This window comes from Ambystoma mexicanum, chromosome 6q (assembly GCF_040938575.1).
Source record: "Ambystoma mexicanum isolate Mex_15411 chromosome 6q, UKY_AmexF1_1, whole genome shotgun sequence".
Lineage (NCBI taxonomy): Eukaryota > Metazoa > Chordata > Amphibia > Caudata > Ambystomatidae > Ambystoma > Ambystoma mexicanum.
Window position 1 is genome coordinate 89,074,847 of NC_090937.1, and position 16,008 is coordinate 89,090,854.

At 45.3% G+C, this 16,008-nt stretch overlaps 1 protein-coding gene across 1 annotated transcript in view; it reads left to right on the forward strand.

The window, feature by feature from the left end:
* LOC138515798 (probable E3 ubiquitin-protein ligase HERC6) overlaps positions 1-16,008 on the forward strand; it is a 2,700,520-nt gene that overhangs the window by 177,736 nt on the left and 2,506,776 nt on the right. Inside the window, exon 4 of the mRNA XM_069630524.1 lies at positions 12,944-13,174. Coding sequence (XP_069486625.1) covers positions 12,944-13,174 — 231 coding nt within the window. The remainder of the gene's footprint in view (positions 1-12,943; positions 13,175-16,008) is intronic.

Below are 16,008 nucleotides of genomic sequence, written 5' to 3' on the forward strand. Positions count from 1 at the left end.
ATACCTAATTTTGATTGAGAGAGGAGAAGTGACTTCTGAATCTTTATGAAAGCAGTCAACAATTGCTAACAAAGAGAAGTCAAGTGTTGAAACATTGTTATTTAAGGTTGGAGAGAGCATTGCCCAAGCAGAGAGTGAACAAGGTATTCTCCAATTAAGACTGAAACCAGCCTTTCCAAAAGCTAGAAAACAGTTTAAACAGCACTGTGAGCCAAGCAGAACTTCAGCATTGCCCAAGATACAAGTGTGCAAACATTACCTGAAGCCAAGAGATTGGCAATCAAGCTTCTGGGTAATTATTCTGGCTAACAGTCGGCAGAGGGATGAAGCCACGTTTGGGGAAGGGAAACCTGCTGATAATAAACAGTCTTTGAAGTTGTTACAACCTATATTGACAGGAACTGTAGGAGAAAGCGAGAAGTGTGTACAGAGACAATTATAGGTTGGTGTTGGTTGCAGACAGACAAGAATGGCAAAAAGACTGCCCCTCTGAAAGGAAGATGTAGAGGAAGAGTGCCTTGCCTACGAATTACTGAAATGGTGGCACATTGTTACAGGCAGACAAGAGAGGCAAAGAGGTTGTCCCTTTGGAAAAGGAATATTTAGAGTAAGATTGTCTTGACTACTTGAAGGTGTTGAAGTACCCAAAAGTGAATCTTGTCTTGACCAAAACCTGTTTAAAGTCACTGAAGCTGTAGTGGTGTCACAAAGTACTGACGCTGTAGTGGTGTCACAAAGTACTGAAGCTGTGGTGGTGTATTTGGTTGTCAGTAGATTTGAGGCTTCAGTAGCACCAATGAAGGTGGAATACTATGAGGCAAAGGGAGTATGTCCTCATGGTAAAATCTTGTAGAAATTGAAGTTGTTGAAGCGGAAGCACTGTGAAGTCACCCTGACAAAGATACCTACTGTGAACCCATATCTTGTAAAGAGAGACATATTAACTGTTAACCAGGATCTGTGTTTCACTAACATTTCAGAAGTTGTCGTTCCTTTGAACTGTGGCAATCCTCCTTGGAAAACTGGAAGTTGTGGCATAGCATCGTGGCTAAGAATGACATTGATGCTATTTTGGTGAAGTGGAAAGTCTTACCACGAAGAGGAGAATATGTTCTGTTATTGGAACTTTTGCTAACAAAACTCAACTTTGACATTCAAACCATCAAGAAATGGATTGAGACTGTATTATATATGTATGGATTTACCTGTTTCTTTTTGTTGATCATTGAAGATGAATTTACCTTCAATGCTTGGAAATGGGAGCTCACCCAGATCCTGGGGATGGGGCGCTCACCCAGGCTACTAAGAGGTTACCAAAAGAGACTGTGAATATCATTGTTGATGTTATTTGAATTGCCATATCTTTTCTTTGTGTATTTGATGTTTAAGTGTGAGGGCCAGACATCCTGTTGTATAGGGGGTGCCAACCCCTCCCCCTCCACTGAGTATAGATAACATGATGGGAAGATCAAATGGTTCCATTATTGCAGAAATCAGGATTAGAGTGCCTTTATTTAAGGTAAAAAGTGCACATGTCACTGCACATATTTGGGTTACGGAAGGGTGCTTTAAATATCACACACATACCATAAGTGTATACGGATTTATTATGAATAAAGAATACAAAGTGAGAGATGTTTAATGAAATAAATGATATGATATGATAGTTTATTTATATAGCGCCTATACACAATGTGTTTCAAAGCGCTTCAAGGCAAGGGAGGGAACAAGGGAAAAAACAATTACATTCTTACATGCCATGAACAGTAAGGATGTGAAATTAACTATCGTACTCGGCCTGACGACATTTCAGATAGTGCAAGAGCTAAAATATAGATAAGAAAGGGAGGGGGAGAATGGGAAGGAAAGGGAAACAGACAGGCGACTACCGTACTAGGCCTGATGACATTTCTGGTAGAGCCGGAAAAACAACAATAGGTGAGGGAGAGGGGTGCAGAAAGGTAGGGGAGGAACCAAACAAGCGACTATCATATTAGGCCTGACAACATTTCAGATAGTGCTGGAGGGGGGTTGGGGAGTAAAAAACCAGTAAAGGGAGGGAGGAGGAGACAGACGAGGTTGCTATCATACTAGGTCCAGGGACAATTATGATAGAGTAAGTACATAGAAGAAAGTAAGGGGAGGAGATAGGAAAAGGGAGAAGGGAAAGGAGGAGAGAACAGAGGGTTAGCAGTCAAAAGAGTGGAGAAGCAAGAGGGGAGAGTGAATACAATTGCAGAAGTCAGTAGTAACACATAATGTTGCAAGCCAGGTTACAAGATGAAGATGGGAACAGCATGATTCAGGGCCACCATGAGTACAAGATGCAAAAGAAGGTCAGCATGAGAGTTGAGAAAGGGTGACGCACCATGAATGAATGAAGTCCATAAAAGTCAAATCCAGCATTGTCCACAAGACGGTGATGGTGAAACCAGAATGTATCAGGACAGACTCCTGCAGAAATAGGCTAGAGTGGGGTGATGGGGGAGCAGGGTAGAAGAATCAAGCAAAACAGGCAACACCTGTGTGCGAGAATGGGGGGCACAAGGGAACATCACAGGGGGGCCAGAGGGAGTAACACATGTTGGTGCATGCCTACCTGCTGTCTGAGCAGGGGGTCGGGCCCTGGGTCCTCCTGGTCTGAACAGGTCCAAACAGGAATTCCCCTTTTCTTCATCTGCCCTTCGCTTAGGACGCCCGGGTGAGACACGCCCTTGATCTAATAGTTAGGAGCAGGAAGGAAGAGGCAGGGCTAAGAAGGTTGGTGGTGCTTGCTAAGTGGTGAAAAAGAGCGGCAAACAGGAAGGCACCAGGTGGGCGTGGCTTGCTAAGTGGTGAAAAAGCGCAGCAAACAGGAAGGCACCAGGTGGGCGGGGCTTAGGCCAGGTGACCTAGATCCACTTGCACCTCCTCCCCATCTGCAAAGGAAAAGAGGCTGGAGGGCTCCTTAAGTAAGGAAAAAGAGCGGCAAACAGGAAGGCACCAGGTGGGCGGGGCTTGCTAAGTGGTGAAAAAGAGCGGCAGGCAGGAAGACACCTAGTGGGCGGGGTTTAGGCCAGATGACCTAGATCCACTTGCACCTGCTCCCCATCTGCAAAGGAAAAGAGGCTGGAGGGCTCCTTAAGTAGGGGAAAGGAGCGGCAAACAGGAAGGCACCAGGTGGGCGGGGCTTGCTAAGTGGTGAAAAAGAGAGGCAAACAGGAAGGCACCAGGTGGGCAGGGCTTGCTAAGTGGTGAAAAAGAGCGGCAAACAGGAAGGCACCAGGTGGGCCGGGCTTGCTAAGTGGTGAAAAAGATCGGCAAACAGGAAGGCACCAGGTGGGCGGGGCTTAGGCCAGGTGACCTAGATCCACTTGCACCTGCTCCCCATCTGCAAAGGAAAAGAGGCTGCAGGGCTCCTTAAGTAGGGAAAAAGAGCGGTAAACAGGAAGGCACCAGGTGGGTGGGGCTTGCTAAGTAGTGAAAAAGAGCGGCAGGCAGGAAGGCACCAGGTGGGCGGGGCTTAGGCCAGGTGACCTAGATCCACTTGCACCAGCTCCCCATCTGCAAAAGAAAAGAGGAAGGCACGAGGTGGGCGGGGCTTGCTAAGTGGTGAAAAAGAGCGGCAAACAGGAAGGCACCAGGTGGGCAGGGCTTGCTAAGTGGTGAAAAAGAGCGGCAAACTGGAAGGCACCAGGTGGGCGGGGCTTAGGCCAGGTGACCTAGATCCACTTGCAAAGGAAAAGAGGCTGGAGGGCTCCTTAAGTAGGGAAAAAGAGCGGTAAACAGGAAGGCACCAGGTGGGCGGGGCTTGCTAAGTGGTGAAAAAAGAGCAGCAAACAGGAAGGCACCAGGTGGGGGGGCTTGCTAAGTGGTGAAAAAGAGCGGCAAACAGGAAGGCACGAGGTGTGTGGGGCTTAGGCCAGGTGACCTAGATCCACTTGCACCTGCTCCCCATTTGCTCCCTGAAGAATAAATACAGTGTCAGACAAAAATATATTTCAAAATGGATGACTCAAGTGCAAAATGGTTTCCAGGCCTCAGCCAGGTGTGAGAGATAATGACTCATGCTAAAGGTTTTCGGACAAGCAACAGAGGCTGATACATTGGAGACAGTCTTTGGCAGCACCTCACAGTAACATATTTAGGTTTGTTAAGTTAAAATTGGAATATGGCCGGAAAAGCAGACAGGATTACGATGAAGCCAGATAAAGCAAGGGAAGCTTAGATACATTTATCTATGTTTTTATTGAAAAGGGCACAATGTGTGTCATGCAGACCATTCTCAAAGACCAGCTGTATTATTTGGCACCTTATAATAGAGTATATCTATTTTGCCAACAGTATAAGGCATTTAATAACTTGGCAGGACCTCAGCAATGAGATAAAGATCAGATATCGGTGCATGGAAATGTTCTTTGCAGAAGTTGAGCACTGTCCTAGTTGTGCCTAGCCAAGTCTACAATAAGCTTATCAGTTTTGTGTGTCAAGAGTAAATTGTGGATGCCAGCTATGCCAATGAAGGCTTGGTGCTATAAAAGCAGGGAAAGGCAAAATGTCTTTGAGAGTGTCCTTAGTGTGTCTTGTCATTCCAACAAATAAAGCCTATGATGGAAATGCTTCCAGGCGTTTGATTTTCTCTTGTCTCTCTCTGAGGAGTGTTCATAGATGCCAGATGCTTGATGGGATGGGTAGAGGACCCCCAGGTCACTGTGTTAGAGTGTTTCACTTTGGTTTTGTTAGGCAGGGAAATCTTCGTCACAGTAGGGATAGTGAGGCATTTAATACGATTTATAATTTAATAAAATGGCATATTTTCAACAATCATCCAAAAGTTGTCTGCCTCGCATTGCTACCCGTCATATGGGGGTAAGTAAGCATAACTGTTCCTGTCCTCCATAGCGTAACATTGGGTGTACAGCCCCATGTCCCCTAGCTCCCTCTAAGCTTTGGTCGTCGAACTTGGGTCAGGTATCGTACCCCTGGACTAGCCTTGGGACTGGGATAGGGAGGAGTCCTTACTTGTCTTTGGACACATACTTATTTGTCTTTTAAATAGTTTGGACGTGTTTTAAATCTTCTCCACAAGCCCATTGCATCCTTTTGAGAATACCTTCCCTAGAGAAACCTGTGCTGGAACCTGTGACCTTTGGGCACTAGGCCCATACCTCTTAGGGCTGTACTTTTTAAGTAAAAAGAATTGGGATTGTATTATGATTACTTCCCTGACTTACCTGGTTAATTGATTGATTGATGCATTGTAGATTAATCTACTGGTGAATGTATATATTCGTGATACATGGTTTTGAGTGATAATACCTGCTAATTTAATTTCTTGGTGCGTTCCTAAAGGCCTAATTACTAGTTGTATTTGTATACATTGACTGTCTAAGCTGAATTATCGTGTGTTTTTCTGTGTAGGCTCACTGAGGCCCCAGTCCACTCCCACTCACTGCTGAGACTAAGCCTTGACTGTTTTTCACCTTAATTGGGTTTTGACTAAACTCTGAGTCTCCCCCTGTTCACCATTCTGAGGGTGGTTTCCTACAATCTGCCCACCAGGGTTGATTTTCTTATGATCAAGCTTACACCATGCCTCCTTCTTGTCCTTCCCTACTTGAGCCCCTGGTAGTGGGAGTAGGTGCCTCTTTTTCCCGACATTCCTGATATTTCTATTTCAGACGTCCTGGAGGTTTGCTAATAAGTGGGGTCTGTAACTAATGTAGTTAGTCCTGACCCTCACCTACAAAATTCCTACTTTGGAATAAAAATATGGCGCTTAAAAGCACCATTGCGCACTCGGCGCGTGGTTTGTATACCTGTGGCCGCCCGTTTCCTGGTTCCCCTTCTACCCGCCTCCCCCGTCCTGATTGGTTCATTTAAAAAAAAGAAGCAAACAGAGGCCGCAGCGAGGCTCGGCACCAGCTGCTCTTCCCCATTACCAGTGGCCCCCTGACCAAGGTAAGGAGTCTCCTGACTCTAACCTCCAAAATTCCTACTTTGGAATAAAAATATGGCGCTTAAAAGCACCATTGCGCACTCGGCGCGTGGTTTGTATCCCTGTGGCCGCCCGCTTCCTGGTTCCCCTTCTGCCCACCTCCTAACCCGCCCACTGCATCCGGATTGATCCACATACCCCATATCAAGGACATCCCAGGGCAGCCCTCTGCCCGGCAGCCCCTGCCGCGAAGGACCCAGAGGCAAAGGGCGGCTCCTACATTGGCGGCTCCAAGATGTGTCTGCAGGTTTCCGCAGGGGAAGCCACTGAAGCCAGTAGTCAACAGACACCAACAAAAACTGTGAGTGTGGCATGGGTGGGGAGTAGAGCAATTACTCTACTCCAGAAAATCCCTGCCACTCTATCTTACCTCCCAATAACATAGACTGCCATAGACTCACACCAGGTATACTCAAAAAGATTTGTGACCACCAGACTGAACCTATTCATGACAGGATTGTAGAAGATGCCTTGCATTACACACTAACATACTTGTCAAGGTCAACAAGCGCCGCACTTAGGTGAAACCTGATTATTAGCATGTCCACACTTAGATAGAATTGTGAATATTAGCATGTCCACACTTAGATAGAATTGTGAATATTAGCCTGCGTCGCATGTAGATAGGACTTTGAATATTAGCATGTCCACACTTAGATAGAATTGTGATTATTAGCATGTCCACACTTAGATAGAATTGTGAATATTAGTCTGCGTCGCATCTAGATAGGACTTTGAATGTTAGCATGTCCACACTTAGATAGAATTGTGATTATTAGCATGTCCACACTTAGATAGAATTGTGAATATTAGCCTGCGTCGCATCTAGATAGGACTTTGAATGTTAGCATGTCCACACTTAGAATTGTGATTATTAGCATGTCCACACTTAGATAGAATTGTGAATATTAGCCTGCATCACATCTAGATAGGACTTTGAATGTTAGCATGTCCACACTTAGATAGAATTGAGAATATGTGAATATTAGCCTGCGTCGCATCTATATAGGACTTTGAATGTTAGCATGTCCACACTTAGAATTGTGAATATTAGCCTGCGTAGCATCTAGGTAGAAATGGTGATTGTTAGCATGTGCCACACTCAGGATTCTGAACTTTAGCTTGCGTCGCATCTAGATAGAAATGTGATTGTTAGCATGTGCCACACTCGTATGGAATTCTGAACTTTAGCTTGCGCCGCATCTAGATAGAAATGTGATTGTTAGCACTCGTATGGAATTCTGAACTTTAGCTTGCATCGCACCTAGATAGAAATGTGATTCTCAACATACACCAAACTTAGAATTCTGAACTTTAGCTTGCGCCGCATCTAGACAGAAATGTGATTTTTAGCACTCGTATGGATTTCTGAAGTTTAGCTTGCATCGCACCTAGATAGAAATGTGAATGTCAGCATGTACCGCACCTAGATGGAATCCCATAATTGCAAGGACAGCAATGCCAACTAACCAACCAACTAACAATTTCATCCCTCTGCATACACCTCTCAAACTCTAACCAAACACAACCATAAGCCTAAAACGCAGCAATCGGCACAAACTTCACAACACTGCAACAACAAAACAAACCACACATAGTCTTGCACAACAGCACAGGACGACTACCGACCGTAAAACACCCCAAGCCCAGCTAATGGACCCACCAGGCTGAGGCTGCCAACAGCACATCACTGTTCTTTTGCACTTTTCCAGCTTATTCCCACTAACCCACCTCCCCTCCTCCCCTTTTTCAGAGCCGCCAGAGCGCCAGGGCACCACTCCGGTGGTGATAGTGCGCGGTACAAATATCCTTTAACATTAACATATGTAAATGCCACACAGTGCTGCTGAGTGGGCATTTACAGATTTTGTGTGGGCCGTGCCTGCTCAAGCCCTACCCTGTCTACGCCTCTGCTGAGAGGCTGGAAATTCCACAGATTTGGGACAAGAATAAATTGGGGATCACTGTACCAAGGAAGAGTTAAATGATTAAATGGTACATTCTCATCATGTGGTTCCCTTAAAGGCATAGGGTCAAGGATTTTCTCCTGGTGACATGCTCTGGCACAAGACCAGGGTGTGGTGGGGCAAGTAGGAAATCCTCCTTGCACTGCCTTCGGCACTGCATCTTTTAGTGGGCAGCTGCACCCAGTCCCCAGGGCTACTCCACGTATCAACATGAGTGCCAGGCGGACCTTCATCACAGATGTCTCTGCCTTAGAAGCACAGTCCTTGACAGGCATACTCTCTTTGGCTTGTAAACCTTAGATAACAGCCACATCTATGTTGTCCAGGTCTTCCAGATCATTCCCAAGCAAGACCATTGTTGGGACCTCTTTTCAGATGTTGGCAAAGATAGTATCAACTTTGTCCCTTATTTGGATAGTAGCAAAGTCACAATAGAAATATTGTGGGGGACCACGAGCTAATATAGCAGGCCTGGGAAACACTTTAAACTAACCTTGGGCCTGATTAACCAAACATCCACTATAGTGATACTAGCCCCAGTAACTTTCAAGGTGCAAGTCCCTTGACTATTGCCAAAAACACTTCTGAGATTCTTTTTAGTAGTCTAGGAACTTCATCTAAGATATCAGAGTTTCTTTCCCAGGTCCAAAAGAATACTAAAGATAATAGAACAAAATGTAAAGGGTCTACAATGGGTTCCGCTTCAGTTGAATATGTCAAACCGAAAGCTTGCACACTCAGGGCTGTTGTTTTGCAACTCGAGTGACCTCTTCTGTGGTCATCCCTCCCACAATCTCAGTAGGTACCTCAGATTCTGGTAAGATCAGTCTGGCCATTACTCTGCTTTGTAGCAGAGAGCACACTAACCTTTAGAAGACAACCACCCCAGGTGGCTTATCTCTCTGTTTTGGGGGACCTCTGAAGTTGGGTGTTTTGAAGAGTGATGTATTTGTTACAACAAACTAAAACAATTTTCTGATATTGTAAATCACCAGTTGATTTCTGTAATTCACTGTATATTTGGATTTTGGGGCAGTACACACCCACTACTATTTAGGCTATACCCATCAGTTAGGTCCTGCCTCTTGTTAGAGCACCCACTTGATTTCTCATCCCACTTACAGCACTGATTACATGTCCTCTGGAATGAGGGTGCACAATGAGTTAGCAGCTACAGTGTTTATTGTGTAGTGACAGGTGCAGGGAAGTTGCTGTCTTGATTTCTGCACACACAGAGGAATGGGCGTGTCTGAGATAAAGCAGATATGATTCTTGCAGCTGCCTTATGGCAACATCACATTTTTGGGCTTCAATTTTATAGTTGAAGGGTACTACGAATGGTGGCCGTACATACCCTATTTGTAAGACAGACATGACAGTGTTTTAGTTTTTTTTGTTGTAAAGTCCAGTGTGGGACAAGACTTTTGAAAGTCCACCGTTAGTGAATGGGGTTACACCCCTTAGGTTTAGCCTGAACTACCTAAAGGTTTGGTAGCAATTGCTGAACAGTCAGGCTTAGTCTAGGAGGAATGGGGCTGTAGTGAAGAACAGAAAACTCAGAGCCTACACTTAGTTCAAGGAAACACTTTCAACAGGAAGGTATATAAAAGAATGAGTATGTATTTTATATACACAAAGGCTTATAACATTTAAGTAAGGTGCATACTATCACACAGTAGTATAAGCACAGAATACTTGCAATATCCAAAAGATAAAAATACTTAAGAACATTTGGAAGGTAACACAAAAAGTAGCAGAAACTTCTGAAAAAGTAGTCAAATTTTAGACCAACCTGTGTAACTTTAGTTAACCCCTGGTTAGCCAATCTTAGGAAGTCCAGTCCTTTCCTAGGTGAGTCTCCCAAAGTCAAAGGGGGCACTGGCGGTCCAGTGTCCAAGGGCTGAGGAAGAATAGGCAGGTAAGCGGTGGCCAAGGCAGAGTCTATGAAGATTTCTTCAAGTTTACAGGTATCAGTTGGGTTTCTTTGGGTAAGGAGCACAAAGGGTTGTCCACCCCAATATAGCTCAACGTAGTCCTGGAAGGGGATGGAAGTAACAGCTTAACTGTAACCTCCCGAAGCACAGGAATAACAAGGCAGGCCCCAGGTAGGTATTAGGGGCTGAACAGTATCTTGCAAGTAAAGAAGCAGGTGCAGCAGGAGGGTCCCCAAGGAGAGGCGACAGCAGACCCTGGTTCAGGATTCTTGGTCTTGGCGACTGAAGAAAAGAACTGGAAATGGATCTGGCGGTTGCACTCGAGCAGTTGGACACCCAGCAGAAGATATTCACAGCACTGGCTCATTGGTGCCTCTGTTAAGGCTCAGTCGAAGGACGGTTGTGGCGCGGTGGAGTTCGCAACCTTTCTCGGTCCTCATCTCAGCTGAGGGAACTTTCAGGAGTGGGATCCAGTTGCTGGAGGTCTAGGAGGGGGACTACCAACCTTCAAACGAAACCACACTTCAGAAGACGTTGCACCGCAAAATGGCACAGGACCCTGGGCATTGAGGAGGTGCATGACTTGGAGGTCGCAGCTGGTCAAGGGATGGTACAAAATACAGTTAGTCTTGGGACTAGTTAGGCCCACCAGTCCAAGGGAGAAAGTCATCCTATTCAGAGCTTCCCTGTCACACATAAATTGATGTCGGGGCGGCAGCGGTTACTCTGGCAATCGCTGAAAGTGGCTGCAGACATCGTCCTTCTTCTTCTCCTTCTTTGGATCTTCATTTCCAATAGTCGACTCTGAGTTTCTGCTCCTGTACCCTCATCTTTTTTGCAGGAAAACTGTCTGAGCCCACCAATCACCAGACATGCATTCATTTAAACTTGGCGGATGGCTGTCCAATACATGAAAGAGAAATTAACAGGGGAGCCCATAGGGGCAACCCAGCTTAAGCCCAATAGTGGTAGGAAACTATAACTTCAACCTTACACTATGGTAAAAAGAGTAAAATACTAGGTGAGAGGGGAAAACGATTCCCCTTCACCTAGAGACAAGGTAAAATAGTTACCTAATTAAAGCAAAAGGTTCTGGGGTTGACACAGGTCAGGAAGATTTATCATTGATATGAAAAATCTTACCTAACAATGATCTCGCAAAATGAAATACAGCTGGGACAAAAAGTGTCCCCATGCCCTGGTAACATGTTTTAACACAGGTAAAATAAAAAGGGAAGCTCAAGGAGCTCTCCAGCAACACTGCACAGAAAGTGCTGTGTGCTGCAGTAATAAAATGTAGATGCCAGAAAAGATGGAGGAAAGCATACATCCATTAAAAAGTATCAACAAGATACCTCTTGGCATTACCACAAAGGGTTGCCATGGTCAGAGTAAAAGAATGGGTGATTGTGGAAAAGGGTTCCCACTCACTCAGGAGAATCAGTCCAGAGATCCGATAGTCCAGCAAAGATGCTGGGGGACTCACAAAGTGTAGAGAATTTCACTCAAAAAGAAAAATCTACCTAACACAGTGCCACTGGTTTTCAGTTTGATAAGGGACAATATCACAGAAATGGCAATGATGATCTGCTCTATTGCGGTTTGGCGTTGCACGGGGACACCCATTGATGGAGAAAAGCATGTCCCCTTAGCTCCAATGGACTGATGTTTCAAATCAATAACATGCAAAAACAGCCTGTTTTGAAACTGCTAGAGTGAAGACCAGCAAAAGGCTAATTTGTGCAGATTTTTTTGGGGGTGAGTTGCATACCTGCTGGAGACTTGCACCGGGCAGCGGGGTTCAATGTCAACTCTACCCACCCCAGCGGTGGTGCCTTTCTTCACCTGGGAGAGCAAGTCTCACCATGCAAAGTGGGATTGGCCAATCAGTGCCCTGTTAACACCCACCAGTGCAACTGTAACTAGGAAAATTAAAAAGTTTGTTTCTTGAAGCTAACAGCTAGCCTAATTCTTCCATAGAGCTTCTTTTGATCTCCTGAAAGGCTGCAGGAATACTGGTACTAGGAGTTGGTGCATCAATGGCCATTCAGAAGCAGCTCTGCAAACAGCGGAGTAGGAATGGGGGATAACTGAATGCATGCTGGGAATCTGTTTACCAGGACTTTCAATGCATGCAGTTATTCGGAATGGCTGTCCAAAATGTGTATGTACGAATTGTGTAAATCCGCAATGCCAGTGCCCATTGTTTCGATAGTGGCCAGCATTGCAACAATGACCGCCACCATTGAAAGTTATGTATGACACATCACTTTTGCATTCTCAAATCATTTAGGCGTCCTCTGGAATGAAGGTCTACAATGAGTCATCACCAGCTACAGTGTTTGTGATGTATTCACACATGCAGGGGCATTGCAGCCCTGAATTCTGCACACACAGAGGAATGGGTGAGCCACTGTAAAGTGGGGATGTTTCTTGCAGCCTCCTAATGGCAACATCACATCTTAGGGCTTCAATGTAATGGCCATAATAGTTTGCAGGGAACTTTGATTGGTGGTTGTGCAGATCAATGGTCATTCTGAAATAGCCCCACTCAGAATAGAGAAGATATGGGGAAAATGTGTATGCATTTGGGGAAGCCTGGATTACCAGGCCTTTGACCTCATGCATGCAGTGACTTTAGGCTCATCTTCACCATGCTCACGTGCCCATGGTGGAGGTCAGCAATGGAAGGGCTCCCTTTGATTTGAGGATTGCTACCTTGCAACTATGTCAAGCCCAATGGAAAATTGCCAATTGTGCCTTGCTTGGTGTATTCTGAAAGGATTCCACACCCATCAGTGTGCACAATGATGCAGCATTGCTAGCTGTGGTGTTTGTGTTGTAGCTACAGATGCAGTTATCCATCAGCCCAAATGTCTCAACTCACAGTGGGCTGTGCTAATGCACAAGAAACAGGGAAAGCAGCTCTGTTGCAGATTTTTCTGCCTGTTCACACTGATCAGAATACAATTATCAGTACTACTTGCTCCAGTTTCATGGGTAATGCATGTTGTTTGCTTTGTTCATGTTGTGATTTGCATTCTGTGTCTTTCCTCTTGTTGTAGATGGGCGTGTCTTTTCCTGGGGCCAGAACAGAGATGGCCAGCTTGGTTTAGCCAAAAAGACGGATCCGCTGCCCAACCCTCAGCCCATCACATCTCTGAATGGGGTCCCTCTGGCCCAGATTTCTGCTGGAGGGTCACACAGTTTTGCCTTGTGTCACTCTGGAACTGTGTTTGCATGGGGGAAGAACAGTGCAGGACAACTGGGATTTAATTCCGTTGGTGCTACGAAAGGTAATACTCGTTCATCTAACACAAATTGGTATAATAGTTTCATTCTTTAGGCTGTTTCTGGAAATGCTCACCTAAAATATCTTTTGGGTTCTTATTGTTTATCATATTGTATGCAGGTGTACTCAATGATCGGACAACCTCATTGAATAGTTAGCCGATATGGTAATGTGGTACACTCGTACATTTACTTTGATTCCAATGTGTTAAGGGAGTTTTCCTGGAGTCCCACTTGGAGGTAAGACTTTAGTAAGCTATCGCAGTGGTTTGTAGATCCCCAACTCTTAGTATCAGCCTGTACTAGCTCAGGACCTTGGTAGAGTGGCAGAACAGTCAGGTTTATCTTAAGAGGAAGATTTAAGCTGTAGGTAAGTACACTGAACCCAGAAAGTAAAGCACATCAAAGAAACACTTACACATACATCTATATTCAAATATATATTTATTATATTTACACAAGAGTCACAGTTAAATACTTAGCACAATAAACCATCACACATAGATATACTTTTCAATACTTTCAAATGGTCACTACTTTGTTGGTGGTTGCTGGACGTATACAATTGTTATAGGAGTTTAACATTTCTATCGGTAATACCGTGCACCCACAAAATAATACAGTAATTGTATTTAGTCTGCATACACATATAAGATAGTGACTTTTGGGAAGGAAAACTCTTGGTTAGTGTTATCCTAGTAGAGCTTCAGGTTCTAGGGGCAGTTTCGCAGCACAGCAAGTCTTTCAAAGTCAAAAACGCAACCCTAGCTAAAAGGCGGTTCGTAGCAGCTTAAAGTCTTGCAAAGCAGAAGAAATCAAAAGTTCATGTGGATACTTTGTAGTCTCTAGGAAGGAAGATACAAGAAGGATTAACCAACTTTGGAGACCCTGTAAAAGGACTCTCTAAAGGGACACAAGCAGCGGCTTGAGTCAGAGGTAAGAGGGGGTAGCCCAGGACACCTCTACATGCACTCAAATGCTCTGGAGCGACATTCTGGAATCAGGTAAGCAATACCTTTTACCCCACATTACCTTTAGTTAGCAGAACATATTTGTGCTGTATGCTCCGGGATTCCTTGGTCTGATGACTGAAGGCATGACAATGGACGGGATCTCTCAGCAGCCGTCTCGAGGGAGGACCTTGGGCACGACTTTCAACAATTTCTTGGTTCACTCTGCGGTTTTGGTGCATTTTCTGCAGTCCCAACAAAGGGCGCTATTTGCCCAGAATCTTCTTCACTTCCTGCAGTCCTGCACTCTGATGAGGGGGTCTGGGTGAGTTGGATCGCATTTCTGGAGTGTCCTTGAAGGCTTAGCAAAGATTCGGACAGATTCAGCATTTCCACAATGATACACTCTAAATGGGCAGCAGGTCTCCTGGTATTGGGTCTCCGCAGCTCTGTAAACTCACAGCACCTTGGGAATGGCTCAAATCAAAGTTCGTCTTGGGACTGGTTGTTCCCACCAGCCAAAGGAAAGGAGTCATCCTCTGCAGAGCTCCTCTGTCACACAGAAAACAGGGGAAGGACAGCAGTGGTCGCTTCATGGGTTTGCAAAGGGTCTGCAGCCGTCTCTGGTTGTCTTCTTCTTCGGTTACTTCAGCTTCCAGTGGTCGACTTGCTTTTCACTCCAGGAGCCTCACCTTAAATACAGTTTCAGCACACACTCCTCTGCAATCTCTCTCAGCAATTTACAGAAAGGGGTGTTTGGCTGTCTAATCAGGACAGCCAGACCCCCAGTGGGAGCTGGTTGTATTCAGGCACTCTGGCAGCCAAAGGACAGGGGGGGTGGAAAACTCCTCTCCCACTTCCTGCCTGCCCAGACACTCTGTAGCCTAGGCAGAGATACCCAAGGGTTCCCGCCAAAGGCGAATCACACACACAGGCCTCCCCCTCTCACAATGGTAGAAGCAGGGCTGACAAAGATCAACCACGCTAGTAATGACGAAAAAAGAAGGGAGGCCCCAATTTGGTACTTGGGTGCCCCTATTGTGCACCACCAAGGCTATGGACATAGCCTACGGTAAAAGAATTGCACAATAATTGGTAGAACACGTCCACTGCCACCAGCCATAACTAGGAGATTGTCTATGTGATTAAAAAGTCACAGGAGCAGAGAGAAGGGGGTTACTAGGTATCCCTTTTGGCACTCCACCTAAGGTGGTGTGTGCCAATCTCTCAGACTGTAAATTTAGGAAGAGATACTAAGTATCTCTCTATCCCTAAGAACTGTAGTTACTTGAGGATAAGAAAAAGAATCTCAAAGGAGTACTCTAAGGGTGCCCAGCAACACTGCCAATAAGGAGCTGTGTGCTACAAAAGAAAAATACAGATGACTTTAAGAGCTATGGAGCAGACAATCTCCATAGTACAGGTAGAATACGAAGAACAGAGTTCCAAAAGACAGAGCCCACAAGAATGAATGAGTGGAAAAAGACTCCACTCATTCAGGATTGAAAGAAAAAGGTCCAGAAGTCCAGCAAAATGTGCTGGGTGACTCACTAGGAGAGGGGATGAAGCATAAAAATGATAAATCTCCCTAGCACTTCCAATTGCATTAGTGACATCCCTCCTAATCTCTATAATCATCCTTCCTGCCGACAGCAGCTCAATCCCCCCTGTGCTTCCATACAGTATTTGTAGTGGTGGTATAGTTCCCATTAGTGTTATTTCCAGTCTTATGTGCGCCAAGTTCATCCCTCCATAAATCCAATCATTCACTACGACCAGCTGTGACACCCAGTAATATTTAGGTACATCCGGCACCCCGGCCTCCCTTCACAGACTGAATTGGTCTGTTTTTTCAGTGCTATTCACAGGTTATTGTTCCCCCAGAGGAT